The sequence below is a fragment of the Myodes glareolus genome, chromosome 1 (genome assembly GCF_982192425.1).
Source record: "Myodes glareolus chromosome 1, mMyoGla1.1, whole genome shotgun sequence".
Classification (NCBI taxonomy): domain Eukaryota; kingdom Metazoa; phylum Chordata; class Mammalia; order Rodentia; family Cricetidae; genus Myodes; species Myodes glareolus.
In genome coordinates, this window is record NC_142026.1 from 102,528,397 (window position 1) to 102,555,406 (window position 27,010).

The window sequence follows — 27,010 nt, forward strand, 5'->3', positions numbered from 1 at the left end:
GGATTTCGGAGGAGCTTCTTTTACTTTTGCAGCTGCTGGCTTCCCTTTCTCTTGTTTCCCAACCTTCATTTCCTTCTTCATCTTCTCTTCGGTCTTTTCCTTAGTCTTAACTTTCTTGTCCTCTGCAAAGAGTTAAGAAAGTTATTCTTCAAGTATGATATTTCCTCATGTAGCATTTTAAAAGACAAGCAAGAAAATCAACAGAAAGTAAGTGTCCTTGGGGCAAATACTGTTGACAGCTACCAGAGTCTTACAAAGTCAATAAATAAGCAATATTAGATATACAAGTCATTGATTGACAATATGAGTCTCTTTCTTAATGTGCACCTGAAAAGACTGATTTGCATTTTTCTTACCACTGTTGTTGCTGCTTGTTTGTGTTGTTATGTTCTAATCAAAGTGTAAGTGGTCCACAAGGAATCACTTGTCAAATGCAGAGGTTGTGCCCTGAGTATCTTCACTGAGAAAAATGTTCATCCTAAAGCAACCAGCTGAAGAATTTCCTTAAAAGAATGTGATCACTTTTCTCCACAACTATAAAATCTTAATCATTACTCAAACAGTATTCTAATACAAAAATTTTTCAGAAGATAAGTCAAGGAATACAAGTGAAAAATTACCTACAAGATACTGAATAACAAAATTAGAATAATGAAATCTACTAGAGAATAGCTGAGAGATAGATTTTGCTAAGGACTGGGATTGCAAAGCCTGACAGTAAAGAAAAAAATATGCATTTCTTCTAACCTAAGTCACAGACAATATTTCTATGGGTTTGTGAAACCTTAAATGTCCTAAGAAAGAACACCAGCAAACAAAATATACATGAATGTACATATCTGTTCAATATGCATTAACTTGGTAGTTACATAATTTTGGAGATGGAAATGACTTATAGATTAATCATTCTGTGACTGAATCATATTTTTAAATCATTTACAATATATTTCATTTATGAATATTAGTTTTAACGGTGTATTGAATATTTGACTTATTTTGCATATGGGACCATATACAACTATTCGACATATAATGAGGGAATCGAACTGGTCATTTTCAATGCATTGTAGAGGTATTCATAACACACATGCTAAAGACTTTGATGAATAATGTACTCCATGCATTTTGTTTTGATGTAAACTAAGCCATTTATCTGTGTATTTCCATACAAAGACAGATAATATCATTTTAGAAACCAGTCTATTTACAAAACCCAAATCATCTGTGATACTGTATTTAATCAATGGTAGCAGCATTGAATATACTGTTTTGGGGACATTCCAGAGAGATGCTGCTGCCTTAGATATCAGAATGAAAGAGGCAGTAAAACAGAAAGTTGTAATAGTTTCTTTATCATTGCATGCCTCAGAGATGAATGGGGTTGAGACTCTACATGAATGGACATTATGGTAACCAAATTATCCAACATTATTGCTGTAAAATTCTCATATATTCCTTTTTTTCCACAACGTGTGGCTTTTTTGATTATAGGATTGAAAATTTCCTTTCTTTACAATATTACAAAACCATATCTTCTGCTTCTTTTCTTCCTCTTTTGTACAAGTTCATATACAACTTGACAAGCACACCTAAATTTCCCTTCAAGAGAGCCTAGATGGGGCTTGTCTCATTGTTACCTGATGAAGTTAAAAGAGCATCACAGTGTCATTATCTCTAGAGATTCCAGCACAGAATTAACACAGTGATATCTGCATTCATCCCGCTTCAAGTTTCTTCCTGTAGAGTTATGTTCATTTTTGAACACATTGTGCACTTTTTATGCACCAAACTTTATCAGAGTACCATCTCTATATTTTTCTATATATTGCAATTCCATAATACTCCATTCATATACAAAACCTTATGTCACTGGAATTAAATATCCTATCCTTTTAGCTTCTGTTTGTTGGCACTTTTATTAAGGAAGGTCTGAACTCTATTCCCTATCGTAATTTTGAATTGTACAAGATTGTTCACTTATGTATCCCCTGCCAGGCTAGGAAAAACTTGAGCTTGGGAACTCAATTTTTAGCTTTCTTTCCTGTTGTATCCCAATGGTGCTTATTTTCAGAGAAAAACAGAACTAATATATAGTTTAGAATAAACATATTTGTACTTTGAAATTTTACCAGTCTTTTGTTTATTTGTTTATGTTTTTGTGTAAAATTGTTATTTCAGCTTTCTTAAATTACATCTACCTGTGCTGTGCAGATCACAATGAATTTTATCTCTGTTCTTATACTGGAGAATTAAAGATTGGTGAAATTCAGATCTATTTTAGTACCATTATTTTTTTTTTAACTGGCAAGGTCAATTCTTAGAGACGGGACTGCACATTCAATAGAAGCATGACAACTTTTTATATAAAAACAAAAAATTCTCTCTTCTATTGTGAACTCCTGAAAACAAGTATATTTGTCTCACATTAGAGAAAAGCAAGGATGGGGTGGGGGGGATGGGTGTGTGTGTGTGAGAGAGAGAGAGAGAGAGAGAGAGAACCAGGCCAAACTTTGGCTCACTACTCTTCTTATCCCTCCTTCTCTTATTTCCTCTCTGTTCATTTTGTGAAATATAAAAACTAGGCACCATGCATAGAGGCGTTACTAGGTCCATGAGGCACTGGATGACAATGAATTGTGCATTTTCTTACAGGAAGAATTACTAGGATGATCTGGAAAATTATTACCCTTGATAGACTGTAGTTTAAACAGAACAAGAAAACACACTGTGTCCTAGGAAGGTGCCAAAAGTCATTAGTTTCAAAACCTTCCACACTATTCTAATTCAAATGTCACCTGTTTGCGCACTTTAACCTTCTATTTTCCTAGGAAATATCATATTTCCTATGCTATCACATAGCATGTTAAGATTGTGTATGGATTTACTGGTCTTAAAATAGATAGATAGATAGATAGATAGATAGATAGATAGATAGATAGATAGATAGATGATAGATAGATTAAATAAAATGAAGACACATGTGAGCATATTATATATGTGTAAAATTTATATGATTTGTCTACATATATCTGTCAAGATTAACTTGTAAATGGGAAGCATCAGTAGTAAATCATATGTGTAAAAGATATGTCTGTATCCTATTGAAAAAAACAATAAATTATCACAAACTTTGACTTTAGAATATACTCAGGAAATTCAATTATTCTTAAATAATATAAACATTTATTTGATAGACATACATTATTTTCTATACATAAATAGTTACTTGATGGTGCTGGAATAAGATTGATCCTGTATATTATTTATAGCAAACACATTTTAAACTATGAGGAAAACATTTACATTGAAGAGATGCAATTGCATTATAAGTTAACATGCATATTTTTAAACACTTAAAACATTTGATAGCCCATCTTAGGGTAAAGAAAAATACGACTCAATTAATCTTCCAAAATTAGGATTTTTTTTTGGACTTGAAGTATATTATCACAGTGCTTTTTGTGTTTGTTGTTTCCTCACAGAATTCACAAGTCCAAAATGAAGTCAACAATCCTCTGTGCTCTTTAGGGAAGTTTCTATAGGGAAAACTGGCTTCCATGTTTATTCAGTGTGAAGGCAGTTTGCTTTCTGCTGTTGTTTATGGTTCTTCTGTATCCCCCATAATTTTCATGGTAGCCAAGGAGGCTAAGACCTCACTTCAAAACTCTCTTTGCATTCTGTGAAAATTCTCTATTTCTAAATACATTGCAGCTGTTTATTGGGTGCAGGTGGCTACATTGGGTCATTTTCTAGTTTTAGATGAAACTTGACTACCTCTGAAAAAGTGTAATGAGGATGATACCATGGGATACAAGTCATAGAGACCAAAATTCTGCCAATCACATGTGAGAACATATTATTTTCCTTTTATGCTTTTGGAGTACTTGATTTTATTATTCTTTAGACATTCAATTTTAAATCACTATATTTAAATGAATTGGAAAAGGACTACAAACATTCATGGTTCAGTCAAATTGTACACTCTCATTGTCAAAAGACTTGAAGAATGAAGGTATAGAGGTAAAAGTTACCTTTTGTCATTGTCTTTTTCTCTGCTTTTTCTTTTTTCTCAGGTTTCTCTTTGTGGGTTGCTTAAACAGAAAATTAACATTAGAAAATTACAAATTTTTTATACTTTTAATAGATTTCAAAGTCAATTTTCTTCTGACTACAGTTTTATAGGAATCCAAATCATAGAATAGCTGATTACTATGTTCCTAGGTCTTAGGAATATAGTAACCGGTGGGTAATAGCCACAGACCTTACATTATAAAATTTGACTTTATGAATAGGAAAGTAGCTAATTATAGTGAAAAACTCTATTAATAAGTGCTCAGGAGCCAAAGGTAGGCAGAACTCAGTGAGTTTAAGGCTAGCCTGGTCTACACTGTAGGTTCCAGAACAGCCAGGCCTAATAGTGAAACCCTGGTCAATACAAACAAATAGTAATTTGAAAGCTAGATCTGATATCTTTCTTTCACATATTTCTATTCAAAGTATATAATGTTTTCAGGAAAGAACCCCCACAAAAGAACAAATATATAACAAATACAATATACACATTGTGAAAATAATTAGTTTTAGCATTAATAACAAGAGATATCAGCATGACTGAAGACTGATTGACCAGTGTTCCTCAACAGGAGTAAAACTGGCACTTGGGAAAGAGCCGTTCCCAATATAAGGGGTTGCTTTAAACATTGCAAAGATGCTGAACCTTCCTAGTGCCTTCTTACCAATTGCTATACATCAAAGTCATTTTCACAAGTCAATCATATCCCTAATGAGTAATAGTTGTCTCTGAGAATCAATGGTACTATATAAGATAATTTAAAATAATAAAGATTTTAATTTAATAATGTCTTATATGACACCTGAAATATATCTTCCCTTTTTTATTTAGTAAAGTAATTCATCAATATTAATTTATACAACATGTCTTTGTTCTGTATGTACTAAGAAAACCAAAGGTGTAAGCATTGTGGTTAAGATAACCCAAGAAGTCCAATAGCATTTGCAGCACAGTCTTATATTTCAAATAAACAGTTCATTCATGGAAGATGCCAACATTTCCATATAATGTATCCTAAAATATAAACATCTTTAACTGGCATATAGGAAACAGAGGAACACTTGCAGACGGCATTTTATCTCTGATTTTTCAATTTTAGTGAATTTTCTACATTTATAAATTAAGGGGAAATTTTAATTATTTAAAGAAAACATTTAGCACTATTGAACCATGAAAATTAATAAGAAACACAAAGGTATTTGACTTCTATCAGGATATAGAACTTTATGTTCATAATTCGATATCTCACCAGCAGATAAGAAATGAACAAACATAACTGAGACAGACAAAGAAGGTAGGTGTTTTAAAATTCAAGGGAATTGCAGCTAAGTAAATATTAATAAAGGAGTAACTATTCAATTCTAATATTCAAGTGTGAATATGTAATAAGTAATATTGAAACATGTCTCTTCTGCTCCGGTTCATATCACATCCATTCTCCATATTTCTATCTAAGCTGCAGTGTTTCACCAACCACAAGAGTTGTGCGGCTCTGATACTGCAGATACAAATGTGACGCAGTCAAACAATAGCAAAAGTCACACCGTAATCTTACTTCACACAAAGCGATGGTGCAGAGGGGGGTGGATCTAACGAAAATGTAAACCATGAAACATTAAAAAAAAAACCTTAAGGAAACTATTACTACAAAATTAATCTCAAATAAAGGTCCTAAAGAAACTCCCAAAGTAGAAATACTATAGAAAAATGAATGTACACACACACACACACACACTAGGGGAAGAATGGGCAAGAAATATGAACTGTCACACAGGAAGAAATCTATAATACTAAAATTATATTAAGGTGAATTCTACAAATAAAAATAAACTAAGGTATATGACATAAGACAGGCTCTTTTCAATACAATAAAGCTTTGTAAACAGAATGAAGAAAATATGTGCAGGTGTGGAGAATTTTTTAGGATGTATTTTTTATTTTGGAAAGTCAGAATAGAAGACATGCTAGATTTTATAGGGGAACAACAATATAAACTACTAAGATGATTGTACAGCATTATGTATATATATACATATATATATCACATATTAATTTTATAAATGTTGTGTACATATTGTTAACGAAGCTTTTAGAACTTCACACAAGTGGCGGTGTCAGTGCATGGGGTAAGATGGAATGGAAAATGTGAGCTCTGAGCAGTGTGGGGTGGTTTCCACGGGGCATGTTCATGATTCAGAGAAAGTTGGCTTACCTATCCATTCTCAATGAATAAGCAATAACAAACAAATATGGCAATATAATAGGCAACTGAATCAAACTAACAAGAATTAACTTTCCTCTGTAGAGCTGACCAGTATGCTCTTAGGTAATATTCTCTAACAAGCTCACAATTATGCAAAGAAAGACTGGAGTATTTCCTAAGACTAACATACTTTATTATCCCTAGTCCAGAAATTCCACTTTAGGGGTTCTAGTCTATGAAAATAAATGTAATAAAAATATTAGAAAAAGAAATATTCTCTAAGGTCTAAATGCAAATTAGAGAAATGCCAAAGGAAAAATCTTAAATGTTAAGGCTGTAAAAAGAACAGCTATATACCTTTCTTCTCGGGTTTTTCTCTGTCTTTCATTTTTTCTTTTCCTTTTTCCTTTTCTTTGGGTGAAACTGGAAAGAAGCAGAAAATACCTTCAATTTAAATCAGTGGAATGAATTTAGAGATAGTTCCATGACATATTAGTTTAAAAAGTATGTGTAGGAATCACCTTTTAGCTGTCATAAAGGTTTATATACTTAGATTAAACTTCAAAAATAATTATAGATTTGATTTTTTGATCCATACTTTTATTGCACATCCAAGCATAAGCAGTTCAGAAATAGATCTGACAACAAAGAATGGACTTAACTTTTTCAATTTTTAACTTAATAAATTGGAAGATCTCTCTCTCTCTCTCTCTCACACACACACACACACACACACACACTCACACACACACACACACACACACTTACACACACACAAATGCTATATGTTAAAGAACTCTGTTTTTGATATTGGATGAATGACAGAAGTATCAAGACAAAATGAAAGTGTATAGTCTCCTGAACCTAAAACAAAGTACTTGAAGAGTATAAACTTCATGTGTTAATACATTATAGAAAGAGTCCATGCTAAATGTTTTTAAAATAAACAAAATGAGATTGTAATGATATCACATCTTTCCAAAGGAAACAAAACTTAATTTAGCTAGTTGTGATCCAGTTTATTCCAAGATGATTCAAACCCTACCTTATTATTTATTCATAGTGTTTATTAATTAGCAAGCTAAAAATACAGAAATTGAATCATACTTTATTCTCTCTACATCATTCTTTCTCTTGCATTTCTTAACTTTATTCATTCTTTAAGCTTCTTCAACCTAAGATTTTTGTTGCTCTTTTATTCCCTACCTACCCTGTATTTACACAGGAATGTACAGAGAACATTTGTCAAAAGCTGAAGATTATCTTTGGCAAGACAAATTCCTTCCCTTTCAATGGGATGTCAACATGCAAATGGATGATGAATGCTAAACAAATAATTGCAGAGGTAGTTAATTGCATTTAATGTAATTGCTGCAGAGAAAATGAACAGGATGGCATGTCAGTGTGGATAATGGGGACCTAATCTCAGCTACATATTTGGAGAAGGCCCCTTCGTAGATGTGACATTGACGGATGTGAAAACCTCTAGGAAATTAACATAGGCAGAGAGTGTAAGGACAAGAAGGAAAAGACCATTTCAGAATATCTGAGCAGTATCTGTTGTGGGCATGACATTATTGCACCTTTTAATACATTAATATCTTTTCTGAGGCTGTGAAACTTTTTTCAACAAAGCATGTGTGGGTAACAGATCTTAGCACGGTATCTGTCACAAGTAGGAACTATTGCATACTTAGAAATATCTCATTGATTTGACATTTGATTAGTATCCATTTTTATCTGTCAGAAATTTACCTTAAACTTTACATTCAGTTTTAATAGAGGTTCTGTAGTGTTACAGGATACCAGTGTCCCCTATGTGACTCTTTTTTGTATCTTCCATCTTGTTTTCCCCAAACCACATGTACTCGTTTTCCATTCCCAGATCCATGAAAAGCTCTTCAGGCTTGGTTCAAGGGTTTCCTCTGTAAATTTCTATCCTATCTATACTTATTTAGGAGAGCAATTACACTATCTATCAATATATATCCATAAGCAATAATGGTGCCATGTTTATATGTGACTGCTTAGCAGATGAAATCTTTTAAGGAAAGATTACAAAGGCACATTACACCTCTGTAGACTCAGTTAAAAACAATACCCAGGTCCAAGGAGAGGTCCCCAGATTGTTCCTTGGGCAGCAGAGAAGAGGGTGCCTGAACAGGCCTTGTCCCATAGCCACACTGATGAATATCTTGCATATCACCATAGAACCTTCATCTGGTGATGGATGGAGATAGAGACAGAGACCCACATTGGAGCACTGGACTTAGCTCCCAAGGCCCAAATGAGGAGCAGAAGGAGGGAGAACATGAACAAGGAAGTCATGATCATGAGGGGTGCGTCCACCTACTGAGACAGTGGGACTGATCTAATGGGAACTCACCAAGGCCAGCTGGACTGGGAGTGATGGAGCATATGATTAAAATGGACACTCTGAATGTGGCTGGCAATGAAAGCTGACTGAGAAGCCAAGGACAATGGCACTGGGTTTTGATTCTACTGCATGGACTTACTTTGTGGGAGCCAGGTTTGTTTGGATACTCACCTTTATAGACATGGATGGAGGGGGGAGGACCTTGGACTTCCCATGGGGCAGGGAACCCTGACTGCTCTTAGAACTAGAGAGGGTGGGAGAGGTGGGAAGGGGGAGGGAAAAGGAAGGCGGGGAGGAGGTGTAAATTTTTAATAAATAAATAAATTAATTAATTGGTTAAAAAACAATATCTGTCATATGATACCCTGCTAATAATATTTTGAAATATATGAAATTTCAATATTTTATAAGACACTAATATCTTTTTTTGCTTTCAAGCTCTGTTTGCTTTCAATCTCTGGAAACTTTTGTAGCTGATTAAAATTTCTTAAATATAACCTAGAAACAGGAAGAGGGAATTTACTTTGGAATGTCCAGGCACTACAATTTTTTCCCCTTCACACTTAATGGTTGTTTTAGTTGCTTCTGAGAAACTAGTTTCAATTAAAATGAATCTCACAAAATAAGGGTAGGAAATCAGAACTTACAGAGAACACACGCCAAAAAATAAATAAATAAATAAATAAAAAATAAAAATAAAAACCTCATTTTTCTTTCTTTGGATCATCGTTAATTAAACTGACATCCAAAAAGAAATTCTTGGCAAAAACAAAGCCTCTTTTAAAGTTTTTCTAGGGGGAACCAAGTTTACGAGAGATAAGCTGTGTGTTCAGAGCCCTGACTAAAAAGGGCCCCTAGGGAACACCTAATCTGTGGCTCTGCCTCTGCACCTCAGACAGCTGGCTGTCCATTCCACGAGCAGATTTCCAGATTGACATGTGCATAGGCATAAACGGGCAAATTAATACAAAATCAGAGGAGCAAAGGGGCTGAATTCAGACTCAAATTAGCATATTAACTCCTCATTCTCGTTACCCAGGGGAAAAAGCTGGTTCCTTCAATCAAAATTTTTGATTTACTGACACAGTGGTATATACTGGAATTTCATTATCCCCCTTCAGAATTAGCTCCACAATACAGTTTACTGAAACAGCTGGACTCATGGTCTCTAGGGAGCTGTTCAAATGGCAGAAAGCCACCAAAGCTGTTTGGACTGAAGCTTCAAACTTTGGCAAGAGTGTGCTCAAATGCCAAGCATTGAAATGACTTTAGATACAGCAATGCAACAGTCAGTAACTGGTTTAATAATCCCTTTGAAATAAAAATATTATGCTACAAAAACAGCAGTATCTAACTTTGCTGATACAGTTCTGCTAAGAACCAACCTCTCACCCATATGGAAAACAAGAGATGCCTCTTCCCACCAACATAGACTGGCAAGCCATATCTTGGTGAAGGTACTTTTAACCCAGGGCAAAACAAGCTTTTGCACCTGTTAGAGCTTATGTGGTTTGCCACTCTTATTTACATGAAACAAAAGATCCTTTGGTAGGCTCATAATTAAGAGCAAATGGAATCCACCAGTTGGAGTGGCTCTGTGGCTTGGCATCTGAGTTAGCATAGCCCGCCGTGACTGCTCTTGTCAAGACTGACCTTTCCCCATCACAACATTAAACCTTGCTCAACTCTGAAGCAATTGCTCCTTCCTGCATGACTCCTCACCAGCACTCCCCAAGTAGTTCTGTGTACTTCTGTTTTTTATCGCAGCAGCCACCAGAAAGACGTCCATGTTTTCTGAGGGTTTCTGAGATCACAGAATGTCTGAACTTCTAGGTCTTTGTAGCTACAGCATTCTCTGAGGACCTTTTCTCCGAGTTCTTCCTCAAAAGTTTTGGCTCAAAACTATGAAAGTGTAGCTCTTTATAGGCTACTAAATTCTCCAACTGACAGATGACAATAAACTTAACTAAACCTTTAAGATTTTTTTGACTTCAGAACTACTGAATACTACTCAATATTGATTTTTAAGAGTCCTCAATCTTCTCTGATATCATCTAGAAAATAGCTTCACAAATTGTAATACAGTTCATCTAGCATCTTTTTCTGAAGAAATGGTGTACACTTTTATACATCATTGGTGAATTAGGTGGTTGTAACTTTATGGATTTATTTCTGGGTATTCTATTCTGTCCATTGGTCTATGTAACTATTTTTTGTGCCTACACCTCATTGGTTTTGACATTATGGCTTTGTAGCTTAATCTGAGATGTCTCCAGCATTGTTATTTCTGGTTAGGATTGTTTTGACTAATCATGATCTTTTGTGATTTTATATGAAAATTAGGATTTTTTTTCTTTGAGCTCTGTAAAGGCTGCCATTGAAAATCGCATTTTTAAACAATATTATTTGTGCTGCCATGAGTATGAGAAGACTTTAATCTCATGTTTTCTTCAACAATTTCTTTAGTGTCCTGAAATTTTTATTCCAGAGGATTTCAACTCCTTGGTGAAATTAATTTACAAGCATTTTTTTCTTAAGTTATATGAATGAGGTCCCCCACCCGTCCAATTTCTTTCATGGCAAATTCATTATTTGTATCTGAAAAAGCTACTGATTTATATGTTAATTTTCTGTCTTGATATGTTGTTGAGCCTGTTGCCATATCTTTTTCATCTTGACTGACTATGGATTCTAACTAGGTGTCAAAATAAGCTCTCCTTCCTTTTGGCTGCTTTTGTCACACACTTTTTTTTACAGCAAGGAGAAAGCATCAAATGCACACTAAGGCACCACTTTGAAAAGAAACATACATATGGAGGTAACATGGCACTGCAGGTATGGTACTGATGGATTTCAGACCCCCTCTCTGCCTGTCGTCACATGGCTAGCAAGTAGCATTCAACACTATAGACAGTTTATTTATTATGCATCAGGAGACTGGTCAGTTTTTGTCGTCTGATGGGTTCCTTGCTCCGATTTCACAGTGGACATTCATTCTTGTTCCTGCCTCCACAATGGACATCCTTTCACCTGAAACACTTGTGAGCTGCAGGTCCAAGACTGCTTTGTTCATCTCCATCTGCAAATGTATTCATCCTTTTTATCTCGACAAGTACATATTATTAAATCTTGGGCTTTATACAAAAAAAGACCATTTTCAAGACCATTTTGACCTATGAAACTTTTCAATACAAACTGTCATCCTCATATGGAAAAAGAATTATTTGTGCAAACTTGTGTTAAATCTTAATGCTCAGAGCCTATAACTGTTCTGTTGTGGTGAACTCATTCCATGCATTCATAGAAGGCCATTTATATGACTTCTATTTGAGGTAATAACATTGAGTAATAGCAAGGAGAGTTACACTATGGTTGTGTTTCTTCTAAGCAAATGTAATGATACTCCGCATTACTCACTATGCAAACTCAGTACAAGGTCACAAGAACATACATTGCTCTGATTATAATTACAAAATAAATTTCCATTTCTTTTATGGGAAAATATTACCATGCTTAATTTAGTTTAAAGGCAAGCATTACCTAGGGTATCAGAGCTTATGCTTAAAACCATAACCAGTACACATTACTAGAACTACTCTTTAACTCATGAAATTATTCTATTCTTCCCCCAATAAAAAGTATCAAAATAAAAAATGGGCAAAATAAAAGAGTTAACATCTTATGAATTTAAATCATCTAGCATCAAAACTATAGAAATTATCTTATTTTCTATGCCTAATAAAAAATGAAACTGATTATGTACCCCTTTAATATAAATCATTTAACCTATTTGAATGGGTGTATGTTAGAAATCTGTATTTTCTGGCATGACGTATTGTTTATTTTTCTGCATTTCTTTGATAAGTAAATATTCCAAACTTAAACTGATCATTTATTATTAAACCCTTCCTATGAATCAGAAGAAGCTTTTGTTTTTGTTTTTCTTCTAAAAGGGTGGGAGGAAAAGGCTGCAGAATGACAAGAAAGAGGAAAAAATAAACAGAAGAAAAAGTGAAATAGTGTATATTCTAGTTTTAATTACCATCAAAACTTATTTCTCCACAAAACACCTCAGCTTTTTTAAACTAAGGTATTTGTTTATAATGATCATAGGTAACATATCTTAAGGTATTACATGCGTTCTTATAAGACTTTCAGTTGTGTTAATGACAAAGTAAACCATAACTAGCCCTCACATTCACCCACAGCTGAGCTGGAATGTGACTTAAGAGATCACTTCAGGTCTAAAAGTGTTCATAAAATTTTAGTTATAAAACTCATTGTCAGTAAGTTATTGAGGAATAAAAACTAGGCACTATCCCATCTTAATTACAGAATGGAAACTAGAAAGCAAGTGAAATATTCCACTCATGTTCTGACAGGAGAGAAAAAGCAGATCAAAACACAAAAGTATACTTATGTATGTATGCATGTATGTATATGTCATTTATCTATGTATCTACCTATGTATTTATGCATTTATGTATCTATTTATCTATCATCTATCTATCCATTCATCTACCTATATATATATATATATTGTATGTTTTATCTAACTAGCTATTTATAGATAGATAGATAGATATATCTTTCTACAGACCTGCCTACTTATAGATTATATATATATATATATATATATATATATATATCATCTGCATCTTTCTCCGAATTATTTGCTTTACTCAGATACATTTGGTCTATTCAAGAAATATATTCAGGTGACTAATCTCCTGCACAGACTTTGAAAAATATATTTTAGACTTCAGCCAAACTCACTGCTTTTATTACAGGAGACTCGCTGGTTTAATAAACCCACTCCACAGCCCAGTGCTTAAAGACTTTGACAGCAGGATTCTGAGAGCTATGCTCAAAATGCAAATGTTTTCATCAACGTCACCATATTCACTCCAGCTATCTTGCTACAAAATTATTATAGAGTCTGCAGAAGGAAGTTGTGGAGACCTTGATCAAATGGAACCAGTTAAATTTGCCTTTCAGTTCAGACAGAGAGAAGTAGCCAGTTTAGTTATCAATCCTGGCCCAGAAACAGGATTTTTCTGGAAAAAAATTTCTAGAAATTGTCCAATTTTCTAGATCAAAAGAGTTAAGAACCAAAAAATGAACATATGCAGTAAATATTAGCCCCTAAATACAAGAAGGCCGACAAGGCAGAGTCTGGTAGACTCCTGAGTTTGAGGTCAATCTGATCTATAGAGCAAGTTCAAGTATAGTCAAATTTAGGTAGTGAGAGTAACAGTTAAACAGAAAATTAAATGAAGAGGTCATGTTTTGGACCAAGCACGCAGCAGAACATGACAGCTTTTAGAGTTAAGGATAGAAGTAGGTTAGGAATTGAGTTTGTCTCCCTGCCTATGGAAAGCTGCTGAGGCCAGACATGTGTCATCAGTGTCCCTGAATGAGAGGCCTAAAGGGGCCCTTTCATGACGCTGTGAAGTTGGAGCATAACATGCCTTGGAGACCCCAAGAGCTTAGAGATTGCAGAGGCATAGGATACCTGCGAAAGAGATGCTAACAGGATCTGGAACGAGCTCAGGAAAACAAGTTTTCAGTCAACAAATCTGAACAGAGTTGGAGATCTGAAAAGCCTTTGACATCAGACATGAAGATGTAGTTTGGAGTTTGCTCAGCAGGTTTTGATCTTCTTTTGGTCCAGTATTTCTTTACTCTGCCCTCTTTCCTACATGTTAGAATGGTTATGTATATCCTGTGCCATTATAGTTTGGAAGTAAGTTATCTGCTTTTTGATTTTGATTTTACAGGGGATTACAATTAAGAGATTGCATGAATCTCAGAAGTGATTTTAAACTCTTTTGGACTTTTACACATTGTTGAGACTGTGATAGACATTCGGGCCTTTTGAAGTTGGACTAAATGCATTTTGCATTTTGATATTGCTACAAGTTTATGTGGACCAGGGAGTGATTTGTGGTAGCTTTAATGTAATTGTCCTCCAGTTTCACAGGGAGATTAAGACATAAAGTATATTTATAAACAATGGTTTATAAATCCCAATTTAGATAAACTCAGACAACTCAGCATAGCTAAGAATGCAATTGTAAGATAACAGAGGCTTCTAGTATTTGAAAACTTAATATTTTCAACTATGCTACCTGTGAAAGTTAATTTTTACATTAGCTAGGTTTTAGTATAATAAATATATAACTACATTTACTTTGTTTAATTTTGCATAAAGAAGGCTTTGGTAATTGAACTCAGATTTCTGCACATGAAATGGAACCATTCTTCTATTTGACAACATACCCAGATTTTCCAAAGCTAACTTTTTATTCCAGGGAAATTATTTTATTATTTTTCTCTGTATCACATAGGTATAGTAATGATGAGAAATATTTTGCCCCTTGGAGCATCCAAAATTACGTTTAACTGCCCATTTTAAAAACTTAGTAATGTTTAGAAATTTGTTGCTGTTGAATGTCATCGCTTGCTCTAGGTTTATTTAACATATCATGGCTTCATGGATCTCCCACAAAAAAGTAGCACTTGTCAGATTAGCAAGGAAGTATTGGCCCTTATTCAGATGCTTCTATCACATGATCATAGTTCCTGGAATCAAACTGGCAAAAAGGACTTAAGGACTATTAATTACCTTGCTGTCACAGTCTACCCCTTGAGGCTGTGAAGAGAACATGGGGCTAGGGCATTCCAATGATGTAATCTAATGATTCTACGTGTCTGAACCTATGATCATGAAAGCATTCGATGGTACGCCAAATTCATGTTTAAATTGTAAACTCTGAATCATTATACAAAATGATTAAAAGAAAAATGGTAAGTAAAATATTACAATGCTATTTATTAAAGAAAAACCGTTATAAGTAAAGATTTTCACCAATGTTGAAGTTGCTTTGATTTCTATCATTGAATCTTACTCAAACACAATACCTGCAACTTAATTGGTGAAGAAAGAATTAATTAAAATGATACCAAAAACTTAAAAGTAAACATCGTTAGTCATGAAATACTCCTTCCATATGAATGCATCAACAAAATGTGTACCTCTTCAAAAGAAAAGTGAAGAGAAGTAAAGGGAGGAGAATGAGAAGAAGATGGGGGAGAAAAAGGAGGAGAAGGGGAGGAAGTAAGGCAAAGAAGAGGGAAAAGGAAGAAGAGAAAAACCAGGAGACAGACGGCATATGAGGAGGAGAAACAGGAGCAGCAGCGGTACCACATGAAATGCAACTTATACCTTTAGTCTGCATTTTCTTCTCAGGTTTCTCCTGCTTTTCAGCCTTTTCTTTGTGTATTTCTGTAGAAACACAGAATGTATAGGTTAAAAACTTGAAAAAGTATAAAATTTAAACCGTCCCTGGGACCTAAACTTCTAAATTCCATACTAAAGTACAAAATTTTCTAATATGCTTGTGGTAGTCCCAAAGAAGAAAAGAGAAAGATCACTGACCCAAGTCCTCATGGACAGATTAATTAGAGCAAGCTTTTTATTCATGTACATGGGCTGCCTCCCCTTAAGGAGAAGTTCAAAAGGCTAGTACTGGAAGTGAAGAAAACATACTTTCTATAGTTCAGTGATAGGGAGTTTCTAAATAAGAGATTTGACAGGCAAGATAGCCAGAGTTACAGGAACAAAACATAAACAAACAAGTTAGTTATAATACCTCTTGAAACAAAGAAATGGTAGCAAGGTGGTCATAAAGAAGTCATAAAAAGAGGGGGTTATAAAAACCTTTTGGAACAAAAGCAGGGGTGAAACTGAGGCTTTGTACTAAAGGCATGATTGCCATTTCCTACTCCAGGCAGTAGAGAAGCATTTGTAGTTAAGGTTACAGGTGGGGCATGGTCCAATCCTTGAGAAACAGAGGTTTAATCAAAAACAAGAATGAGCCGAGTTTGTCTTTTCCGTAAGATGACTTTCAAGATAGATAGTCCAAGATAGAGTCAGGCTGATCCATCACTTGCAGAGGTCTGAAAGAGGTTTCTTAATAATTACTGCTCAACTTCTTTATGGAAATATAGGAAAACTTGAATGGTCTCAAAATCAGTCATTTCAGAAGTGAGAATTTACACTGACAGAGATACCTGTCAGCATTTCCAGAAAATGATCACGAACTCTGATTATGCATAGCTTTAATTCTTCTCAATAGAAACTGAAAACCTTTAGTATGAATTTTATTTAGATGTTAAGAAAGACTGAGCTTTTTCATATTTAATTAAGAATTTAAGAAGTGAACTGTAACCACCTACAGAAAGTACAGACTAGAATTATTGACACAAAAATACATTTATAAGTGGTATCTGACATTGTATTTACGCAACAATTATGCCAACCATATATAGTACATTTCATAGTTAGCTGAATTTTTCTCTAAATACGAGATTTTCACAGATTTATCCAATTTGCAGATAGCTTCATCATAATTATATGTATTTCCAAGCCTTAGAAGATGAAGTAAAATTTAAATTTGCAGTTAATTTGGAGAAAAGTAAATTTTAAATGAGGATTTGAAAACTGTTATTGTTACTTCCCAAGGTTACTCTTTCTTAAATATCATGCTTTCTTCAAAAAGGTCAATGATGTTTGTGTTTTTAACTCATTTATTAGGCAGCTCATCAGTCATCACAGTAATTACTGTACATATTTAAAATTCTCATCTGTTAACTTGCATTTTTCTTTGTTATATTTTTGAAGTCTCCTATACCTAGATAAGTCATTCAGATATCCTCCATATGCTGTGGAAAGACAGGTAATGATATCCATTTCTCTTTTAAGCAGACACGTACAACTGTGAAGGTCTTACCTCAATTTCTACCATTAATCAATCCTTTTAATATGCATAATTGCATTTGTCCACTATCATCTAATTGTGATGTTGTACATTATCAGGCAGTGCTAATGAGACTATGAGTTCATTCATATCTCTAAAAAACAAAAGTCTGCAAGGCACAGGGACAAATCAATGAGAATTTCTTTCTGCCTGGCTTTCCCAGTACTGTTCATTTTCTTAATGCCTCCATCTTCAACTTCACAGAAAGCTTTCTCAGTTTAGCATGGCTGATCTTCTTAGATTTGTTGAATATGTTCTGGTCATGTTGTGGGGCGATTCTCTGCATTCAAAGATATTTATTTAGCAGTATCCCTGGCTCTCCCTAAATGATTCTCATAGTGCCATATACATAATTTAGTTGTGACAATGAAAAGTGTCCTTATGTTTCTTGTCACACAAAATGAACTCCCTTGAGTGATGTGGGATCCCCCTCTGTAAGCTGTGGATACCATTGGTTAATAAAGGACTTCTTTGGACCTATAGCAGGGCAGAACTTAGATAGGTGGGGGAAACTAAACTGAATGCTGAGAGAAAGAAAGCAGAGTCAAAGAGAAGTCATAGAACTGTCGCCAGAGACAGACACACTGAAACTTTGCTGGTAGTCTATGACCTCATGGTGATGAACATATTAATGGTTAAATAATATTTTAAAATAAGATGTAAGAGTTAGTCAATAAGAAGCTAATCAATAGAGCTAATGGGCCAAGCAGTGATTTAAATAATATAGTTTCTGTGTGATTATTTCAGGACTAAGTGGCTGGGAACTAACTAGTGACCTCCTTACTACACTTGATAATCACTGCTCTAAATATACACGATAAGCAGTATCAAATACAAATATATCAGATACATCATCACTGTTCCAATTTCATTGATACATATCGGTGCATATTCACTTATGTGGAAAGTTCAAATTCATATTTTTAAAGAATAAAGTGGATGAGGACTCAATTTAGAAGATAAAGTAGCTCTTTAAAGATATTTATATTAATCACATTTTGCAACAATGTTATTGGGGATCTACCACCTGTGGTCATATTAGTGGGTCAATTTAGGTAGATTATTGTACAAAATTATGTGAAAAAGGAGTATCTAGGAGGCATTGGAAGTTGTAATAAATGTTATTAAAAGTATCAATCTGAGTAGTTTGGTTGATTTCTCCATGTCCACTGGAGAACTCTGGAAAAAAAATCTTACTTTTTCCGGAAAGGGCAAAATCCTGCCTGTGCTCTTTCTTCCTTATTCTCTACAATCACAAACAGACTCCAGAGAAGAAATCTCTTAACATATAAATGGGTCTTCAAAATCTTCTCACTGGCTTTCTTTCTTTGAGCTCTGAATGAGATATTGAATTAAATTCTATTAAAATTAATTTGAAGATTTCCCTTTTTACTTTTAGAATTTGGCTAGGTAGTAGGGTTAAAAGCATACATGTAGGTCATTTACAGCCACATAAGATCATGCATCAAAGGTCCTTACGGGCAACAAATATTCAGTTTTAAATCTTAGAACAACCACAGAGGTAAAACCTTCCAAATGAGCTGACTAAAAACAAATTTGACCTTCTTCCTGGCCAACTTCTTATTCCCTTTGTCTTAGCCATTTCAACAGAAGCTATGCAGAAGATTGGAACTTGATATAACACAAGTCACTAAAACAAGCAAAATGCCAATTATTTAAAATAGTCTTCAAATAGATTTAGAAAAGTCATTTCAAGAGAAGTTTATTACTCCTTAGGCATTAGTATGAAAGAAAGATGGAATGAAACTTTTAAATTAAAATCTATATTAGCTATGTTCATTTTTCTTCTTTTAATATCTGTCTAATATTTTTATTTATTTTTTACAAAAAACCAAACTATCTTTATTGTTTTTTCATTATACATACCAATCCAAGTTGCCACTCTCTCCCCTCCTTCTATTCTCTCCACGTACTCTTCCACCCTACCCCCAATGCAATCCTCAGAGATGGCAAGGCACACTGCTTATGGGAAGGTCCAAGGCCCTCCCTACTGTGTCTAGGCTGAGTAAGGTATCCACTCAAAGAAAATAGTTCCCAACAAGCCAGTGTATGTAGTAGGGCAAATCCTGCTGTCACTGCCAGTGGCCCCTCAGTCTGTCCCAGCCAGGTAGCTGTCAACCACATTCAGTGGGACTAGTTTGGTCCTATGCTTGTTCCTTCCCAGTCTGACTGGAGCTGGTGAGCTCCCATTAGCTCAGGTAGACTGTTTAAGAGAGTGTACCCATCCTGGTCTTGACCTTTTTGCTCATATTCTCATTCCTCCCACTCTTCAACTGAACTTTGGGAGCTCATTCCCATGCTCTAATGCAAGTCTCTGCCTGTTTCCATCAGTTACTGGATGAAGGTTCTATGGTGATATTTAAGATATTCATCAGTATGACTACAGGGCAAGTCAAGATCAGGCCCCCTGTCCTCTATTGCTTAGGGTGTTAGCTGGGACCATCCTTGTGGATTTCTGGGAATTTCTCTAGAGCCAGGTTGCTCATTTTTATATGACAATGCTAGAAAGTTATTATTGACAATATTTTATTTCCCTTGAAAGGAGTGTATCCGTGTGAGGAGTGCATGTGGGCATTCCAACTGGAGACCATGCAAATGAATAAAGGAGAAATTCTGGAACCGACATGGAAATGATGGAAGCTGCAGGCTTTGGTCCTAAAAGCCTCCTGCCTGAATAAATGTATCCAACATTCATAGACTAAGGCAAATTTGGGTACATATATTGCATGGAATGATGGTTTCAAAGTCTGGTTACTCCATCTTGGTTCATAACAGACATCCCCTAAAGTGGGTAGAAGCTTGACCACCACAGATCAGACTAAGAAGCAGTATCAAAACTGCTCTAGCTCCTGTGAGCCCTGTGTTTTCAGTCATATGTGCCTTAAAAATATCAAACCATAACCTACAAAGAAATTAGCTACAGTACATTATAGAAAAAATTATGGAACCCAATGTCAAAAACTAGAATCAAAGACACCATTGAGGGCCCACTGACAGGAGATAAGCTCTGTTTGGTATTTTGTGTTTCAGTCTTTTTAAGACAAGAAAGGAGTAGTACACAGACATAAAGAGAAAAGAAGCCCCATTATTTGCAGCAAAATGAGTGAAATAGAAGGGTTCTGTGTTAGGTGAAATAAGTTGGTTTGTGGAGGCTGAGTATTGTTCTACATCCTCATTTCTGTGAAATTAAACTTTAATCTGAGTAGGGTAGATATTACTAAGAATTCAGAATAGTGCTAGGATAAGGAGAAAATGGGTGCATGCAATTTAGGTTTGCTGCATCACATGCATGAAAATAATATACTGAGTTTCATTAAGACATGTTAATTCTTTTCTCAAAAAGAATACCACTCAAGGATCAGGAAGGCATGAGAGCAAATATACTCTCTCCAAACTTGTGTAAGGAGTTAGCTCTAAAGCAGAAAGTATGTACTTGCAGGTTGATGTACTTGACTTATTTAACAAAAAACCAAAAGTATATCAATTTGAAGTATAATCCTCTGAGAGAAAAATTTGGCAACATTTCAAAAAATTTAGTCTAGCTTTTTTTTCCTCTGACAAATAGAGAAGACAAAACCTAATTGCAAAGCTCAGAATACATGCTCCATATCTTTCTAATTCTGTACATTAGTCTCACACAAATGGAAAAAAATCTCATGGATATGGCAGATCCACCCAGAATTCCTGCAAGATGCTAAAAAGCATGTTGTGTGATATAATCACAACAGCTAGGTGTAAAGATGGATACCAATGACTTTCTTGGTGAAATTTTCTCTTTCCTTTTGTAGAACATCATCAACTAAATTGGGGACTTCAATTTCAATTAAACCTGCTAGCATATGTTTAAAGGCATCCCCACACAGTACAACTAAGTTAGTGTTGGTCTACCTGTGCCTATGTTTCTTTGATCACAAAGGACGAAGATGGGTATATCATGATTCCAACTTAAGGAGAACCTAAATCATCTAAATTGCTGTGCTGCCTTCTCATTGGGGATTGGGTCCCAGCACTAATACCTACTGGCTATCAGCTGTCAGGAGATCCACCGACGTCTCCACACAGTGTGACAATCTATCTGCTTACATTTTAGCCAGGAAATGATGGCCATGCAGACCGTTGTTTATTGAGTAATAACACATTACCAATTTCGGTTTCCCAAGCATGCCCTTGTCACAGGTGATGCCAGATTCACGACCTCCAATCGCACTTCCTAGCCATGAACTATTTCTCGAATACTGGAGACTTCAATTTAAAAGATTTAACGCATTGCATGGAAAAATTTAATGCCCAAGATTTTTAGCTTTCTTCTTCAAGGAAGAAAAACCATCTATGTTATTAAGGCCCCCACATAGTTATCTATCAATTTCTGCATATATATCAATGTCTCTCCCTTGTGTATCATGATACTGATGCACAATTGCTCAAATTTGTATTCAAAATCAGACATTCTTTTAAGAACACTTTATAATGAGTACATAAGGAACAGAGAGTAAAGTTGGGGAAGACATAATTCCCCTCCAAATTTAAGGGGTTTAGAATTAGCTAAATATCACATGCCTTTGAAAAGGTGTTCATATCCAGCACAGGATCAAATCAAAATCCTCCTTTGTAACTGGGAAATCCTAGGCTTTGCGGTCTAATAGGTTAAAAAATCAACATATTTCAACCCAGGTGTATGACTGTCCAATTCTGAGAATGCTCTAGAACAAAATAAGATCCAACGCAAAAAGAATGGATTAAGAAACAGTGAAACATGATCTTTTGTTCTACTAGGTCACTGATAACACTGACAAGGGGCTTCCATGAATCTTTCCCTGTGTCTGAAATGCTGTCAGAGAAAGGCAGGGTAAGTTTACAGAGTGAGATTACTGTGTTCCTAATCCCTTTACTCCTTTTGATTATTCTCAAATTCTTTCCTGAGTTTTCAGGGTGAAGAGCAAGCGACAAGGAAGAAGGAAGAAAAGAGCCATTGTTCTCCTTACATTCCTGTGCATACTCTCACTCTGCATAAATTATAAAAAGCATAATGATCTTCACTTTTTAATGAATTTAATTAAGGAGATCTAATTATTTAGACCCTAGTTTGGGTATTATATTATTTAATGGAAATAATAAAATGTACTCTCCTCAATCAGAATTTTTGTATTGAATAATGTCAAACATGATGAGAGATTTCAAACTGACAGAAAACAGATAAGTAGACACAATAATTTATTAGAGTGCTGAGAATAAACACAAATTAGTCTTGACTTTAGATTACTTATTACTTCATGATTGCAATAATCTAAAGATAATAATCTTCATATGAAAGATGTCATAAGTCTTTGGTATTCTAATGTAATTTGAAAATGCATTTTGATAAGAAAATGTAGACACAGAAATCTATTAAAAGAATCTCCGTAAAAATATTTTAATTTCTGGCATTCATTAAATAAACCTACTGCCTAAGATAATTAACACTGGAGTCAACATGCACAATTAAAATCTGATTCTGATCACTGCTCTGTGAATTTTATTTCCTCACCAATGAAATAATAAAATAGCAAAAACCCACCTCACCGACTTCCTTGAACATTAAAATAAGTCAAAATTTAAAGGATGTCATCTGACAATAAATGATCATCATGCCCTAATATTATTGTCTTTGTTTCTTATTAAGTAGTATGTTTGACGATGACACAATTATATCTATTTTGTTCCACATTAAAATTGCAATACTAACAAGATGAGTATCATATAGTAAGTAACTTGATAGATACATATACTATGTAAAAAAATTTAATCTATAAAATCAAAAGCAGCAAAATAGTAGTAGATAATAGCTTACTTATTTATAATAAATTCCAAAGCAATTTAACAACTAATTAAACTTGAACATTTTCTAGAGAAAGCAGACTAGCTTTTCAAAATAGGTGTTTAGATTGAGGATGTAGCTTGGTGATGTAGTGCCTGGTTAGAGCCACAGTTCAATGTGTTTGTGTATGTGTGTGTGTGTACACATGTGTGTATTCTGTAACTTTTTTAGCATGTGTAATAGATGCATATGTATTATATTAAAATGTTATAAAGCTGAGAAAAGTTACAGAATGTAGGTGGAGGAGGGTCACTTTTTGGGTTCCAGCTACTTAGGCCCAAAATAACCACACAGAAACTGTATTAAAACATTGCTTAGCCCATTAGCTCTAGTTTCTTATTGGCTAACTCTTGAATATTAATTTAACCCATCTCCATTAATCTGTGAATTGCCACAAGGCAGTGGCTTACCGGTAAAGTTTCAGCATGTCTGACTCTGGCAGTGGCTCCATGGCTTCTCCCTAACTCTGTCCTTCTTTCTCCCAGCATTCAGTTTAGTTTTCCCTGTCTACCTCTGTTTTGCCCTATGTGGCCAAGCTAGTTTTCTTTATTAATTAACCAATTTATTCACAGTGTACAAAAGAGAATCCCACATCAATAGAATATAAAAATATATATTCATTATATATATTTCAAATGCTGAGATAAAATAATTGAAAGTAAACTTAAGTAGTTTTTCAAAAGTTTTTCCCGAAGTATAGAGTTTTAACATTTTTTAGTGTACAGAGAATAGGTTAATTAAATCAAGGGCATATCTTTTATGTAATACTATAGTTACAATAAATTTATATAAATTAATTATCTACAATAAAGTGTTAGAAATCAAGCATCCTGTCTACTTCAACAATAAAGAAACAATAAAAAACAGAGACAAAATTTTAAATGAGGTGTGTCTATTCACTAAACCTAAATGAATGCTAGATTTCAACCACTTCCAAAATCTGTATTCCTATTGTGCTCAAATTTTTTTACTAGTGTGTGTTTATTAACATGTCCTAAAGTTGATTAAAACATTTCAGTATCTCTACCCTCTCACTGATCTAATATTTTCATGATCTAATAATATTAATTTTTAATAATAAAAATAATTGTTATGTATGATTGTAAAATTCCTGCATTTGGTAAATGTATTTATACTGTTTATCTAAGATATAAGAATAGAGTTTAGTGGATCTGTGGATGGTTTAAGGCATGAATTTCAGGAATGACTTCTAGCATCTCATGATGTATGCTGCATATCCCATTGAAATATCAAATTAATCAATAGTTAGAATTTTTGTACTTCCACAGGTTTGAAATCCACTTTATTGACATGGTCATCTTGCCTATTCAGGCTGTTTGGTTGAGCTTTAACAAACCTATATGAACTCAACACCAATGGCAATCATCATGCCAGTAACTTTTTCTAAGGTTTTTAATCTTAGAAGTTGGGAACTGAGGTTATGGGTACCAAAAGTGATAAAGTTGACAATAAACAGAATGTCAGTTAGTGAGAATGGTTTAGTAAATTGTACTTGAAAACTTTCATATTTATAGTCTGTTTTCTAAGTTATTCTCTCATGTTTCATACATTTTCCATGATGAATTAGTTTTACCTATTTATGACCATAACAAAGATTTTTGGGGTCCTAGGTGTCAATCTTGTCTGATTCTTTTTTTTTAAAAAAATTAAAAAATTAAAAATAATTTAATTTTTATTAAATTATAAAAGTTTCCATTTCTGCCCCTCCTCCCACCACCCTCCCACTCTCCCCACTCCCTCTCCTCCTCCCTCTCCATTCCTAAGAGCAGTCAGGGTTTCCTGCCCAGTGGGAAGTTCAAGTTCCTCCCCGCTCCCTCCAGGTCCAGGAAGGTGAGTGTCCAGACGGACTGGATCCGCAAAATCCAGTATATGGAGAGGAAACAAGTCCCAGTGCCATTGTCAATGGCTTTTCAGAAAGACTCCGGGCCAGCCACATTCAGAGAATCAGGCCACATTCAGAGAATCTGGTTGGATTGTGTCCTCCTTCAGTTCCAGTTCAACAGGCCTTGGTAAACTCTCATTAGATCCGTCCCCTTGTATCAGTGGGTGATCGCATCCCTCGCAGTCCTTATTTCCTTTTTCATTTTCTCCCTCCTTCTGCTCCTCATTTGGACCTTGGGGGGCTCAGTCCGGTGCTGCAATGTGGGTCTCTGTCTTCTTATGTGGCCATATTAAAATATACATTCTTTATCTGTGATATTGACATGCTGCTAATAAATTCAAAATGAAAACACTGCAAGATTTCTTAAGACAGACTCGAACTTGAAAGGATAATCTGTTACTGAAGCAACTACTTTGAATCAAGATAAGAAAAATTTATTAAATTGTTTTGAAGATTGAAAAGTTCAAAGAATGTTCTTATATTTATTTTCATGATATTACTCAATAATTAAAACAGAAAAAAACTACTGTCTTAAACTTTCTCACCTATCTCTGCTAAACTACTTATTCATGGGAACATAGACTGACTACATGTAAGATTTTTATTAGGACACCAAGGATTAATTTTGATAAATAACTAAGCAAATATAGTTATCTGTTGTTTAATGCCAATTGATTAATTCCAAGAAAAACTACTTTTCTGAAATCTCAATATTTATAACAAATAAAGCAAAATGTGTGTAGGTATCTATTATTGTGATATTGTTTTATCTGTATCAAGAATTATTTCAGAAACAATAATATATAATATATGTTTAATAATATATAATTACATATTATATATATATAATAATAATAAAGAACATAAAAGGCTCTTATTTCATCCTTAAATCACTATCATCTGTAATTAAATGGGCAGATACTAGAAATAGTGGTAGACAGATATCTCAGAAAATATTCTTCAAGGATTTTCAAGCTTATGAATATAAAATAGTTTGGGTCTTATTTTGTTATACCTTATTACTTTGTAAGTTAAGTTAAACTTTTTCAGGAAAATATTGTATCACCATTGCATACTGATGGTTTTTTACACACAATTTCAAATTATCTGTATTGAAATACTAGACACCTAAACACATTTATTCATCATAAAATCTATAATCTGAGGTTAACGCATTTTGTACTGTAGGGTTTATTTCATCCATCCATAAAATGAAATAACATTCCCCACATGCAACAAACCCAACAGACAGAAGTGATTACAAATATTACCTTTTATTAGATAAACACTGATGGAGTTGAGAGATATGGATGGGGTTCTTGCTGGGTTAGTATATGTGCTTCATAAAATTGATGATACCCAACACCAGATCAATGTGACTGTATATAAGAATCATCTGGGGAAATTTTAAAACACATTCTTGAGTTACAGCCTAAATTGAATCAGTTCATTTTCCACAGTGAGGAAACATGGAGAATCTACAATTTAAATAAGCTCTCAGGAAACTGTAGAACCACTATTAGGAGTGAGAACTATTGTCCAGATCAATGTTTCTCAAATCTTAATGCTTTTAATAGGAACTGTCTGAGAATCATCTTAAAATTCAGATTCTCACTCAGTCAACCTAGATGGATGCAGATTTCTCAGTAGCTTCCAGATGATGCTCAAACTGTTGGTCATGGACCATACTTTGCAGTGTAAGAATTAGTTCTGGAAGAAACTATTGATAAAGTCATTAATGTGTGACATAATGATTCA

At 34.4% G+C, this 27,010-nt stretch overlaps 1 protein-coding gene across 16 annotated transcripts in view; it reads right to left on the reverse strand.

Annotated features, from left to right (window-relative positions):
- Positions 1 to 27,010, reverse strand: part of Trdn (triadin) — a 369,239-nt gene that overhangs the window by 255,046 nt on the left and 87,183 nt on the right. For all 16 annotated transcript variants that reach the window (XM_087911137.1, XM_087911136.1, XM_087911148.1 and 13 more), the window contains exons 5-8: positions 15,881 to 15,940; positions 6,633 to 6,698; positions 4,032 to 4,091; positions 1 to 122 (exon numbers count right to left, since the gene is read on the reverse strand). The exon at positions 1 to 122 is cut by the window's left edge and continues 64 nt beyond it. In XM_087911137.1, the coding sequence (XP_087767263.1) occupies positions 1 to 122; positions 4,032 to 4,091; positions 6,633 to 6,698; positions 15,881 to 15,940 (308 nt within the window). The remainder of the gene's footprint in view (positions 123 to 4,031; positions 4,092 to 6,632; positions 6,699 to 15,880; positions 15,941 to 27,010) is intronic.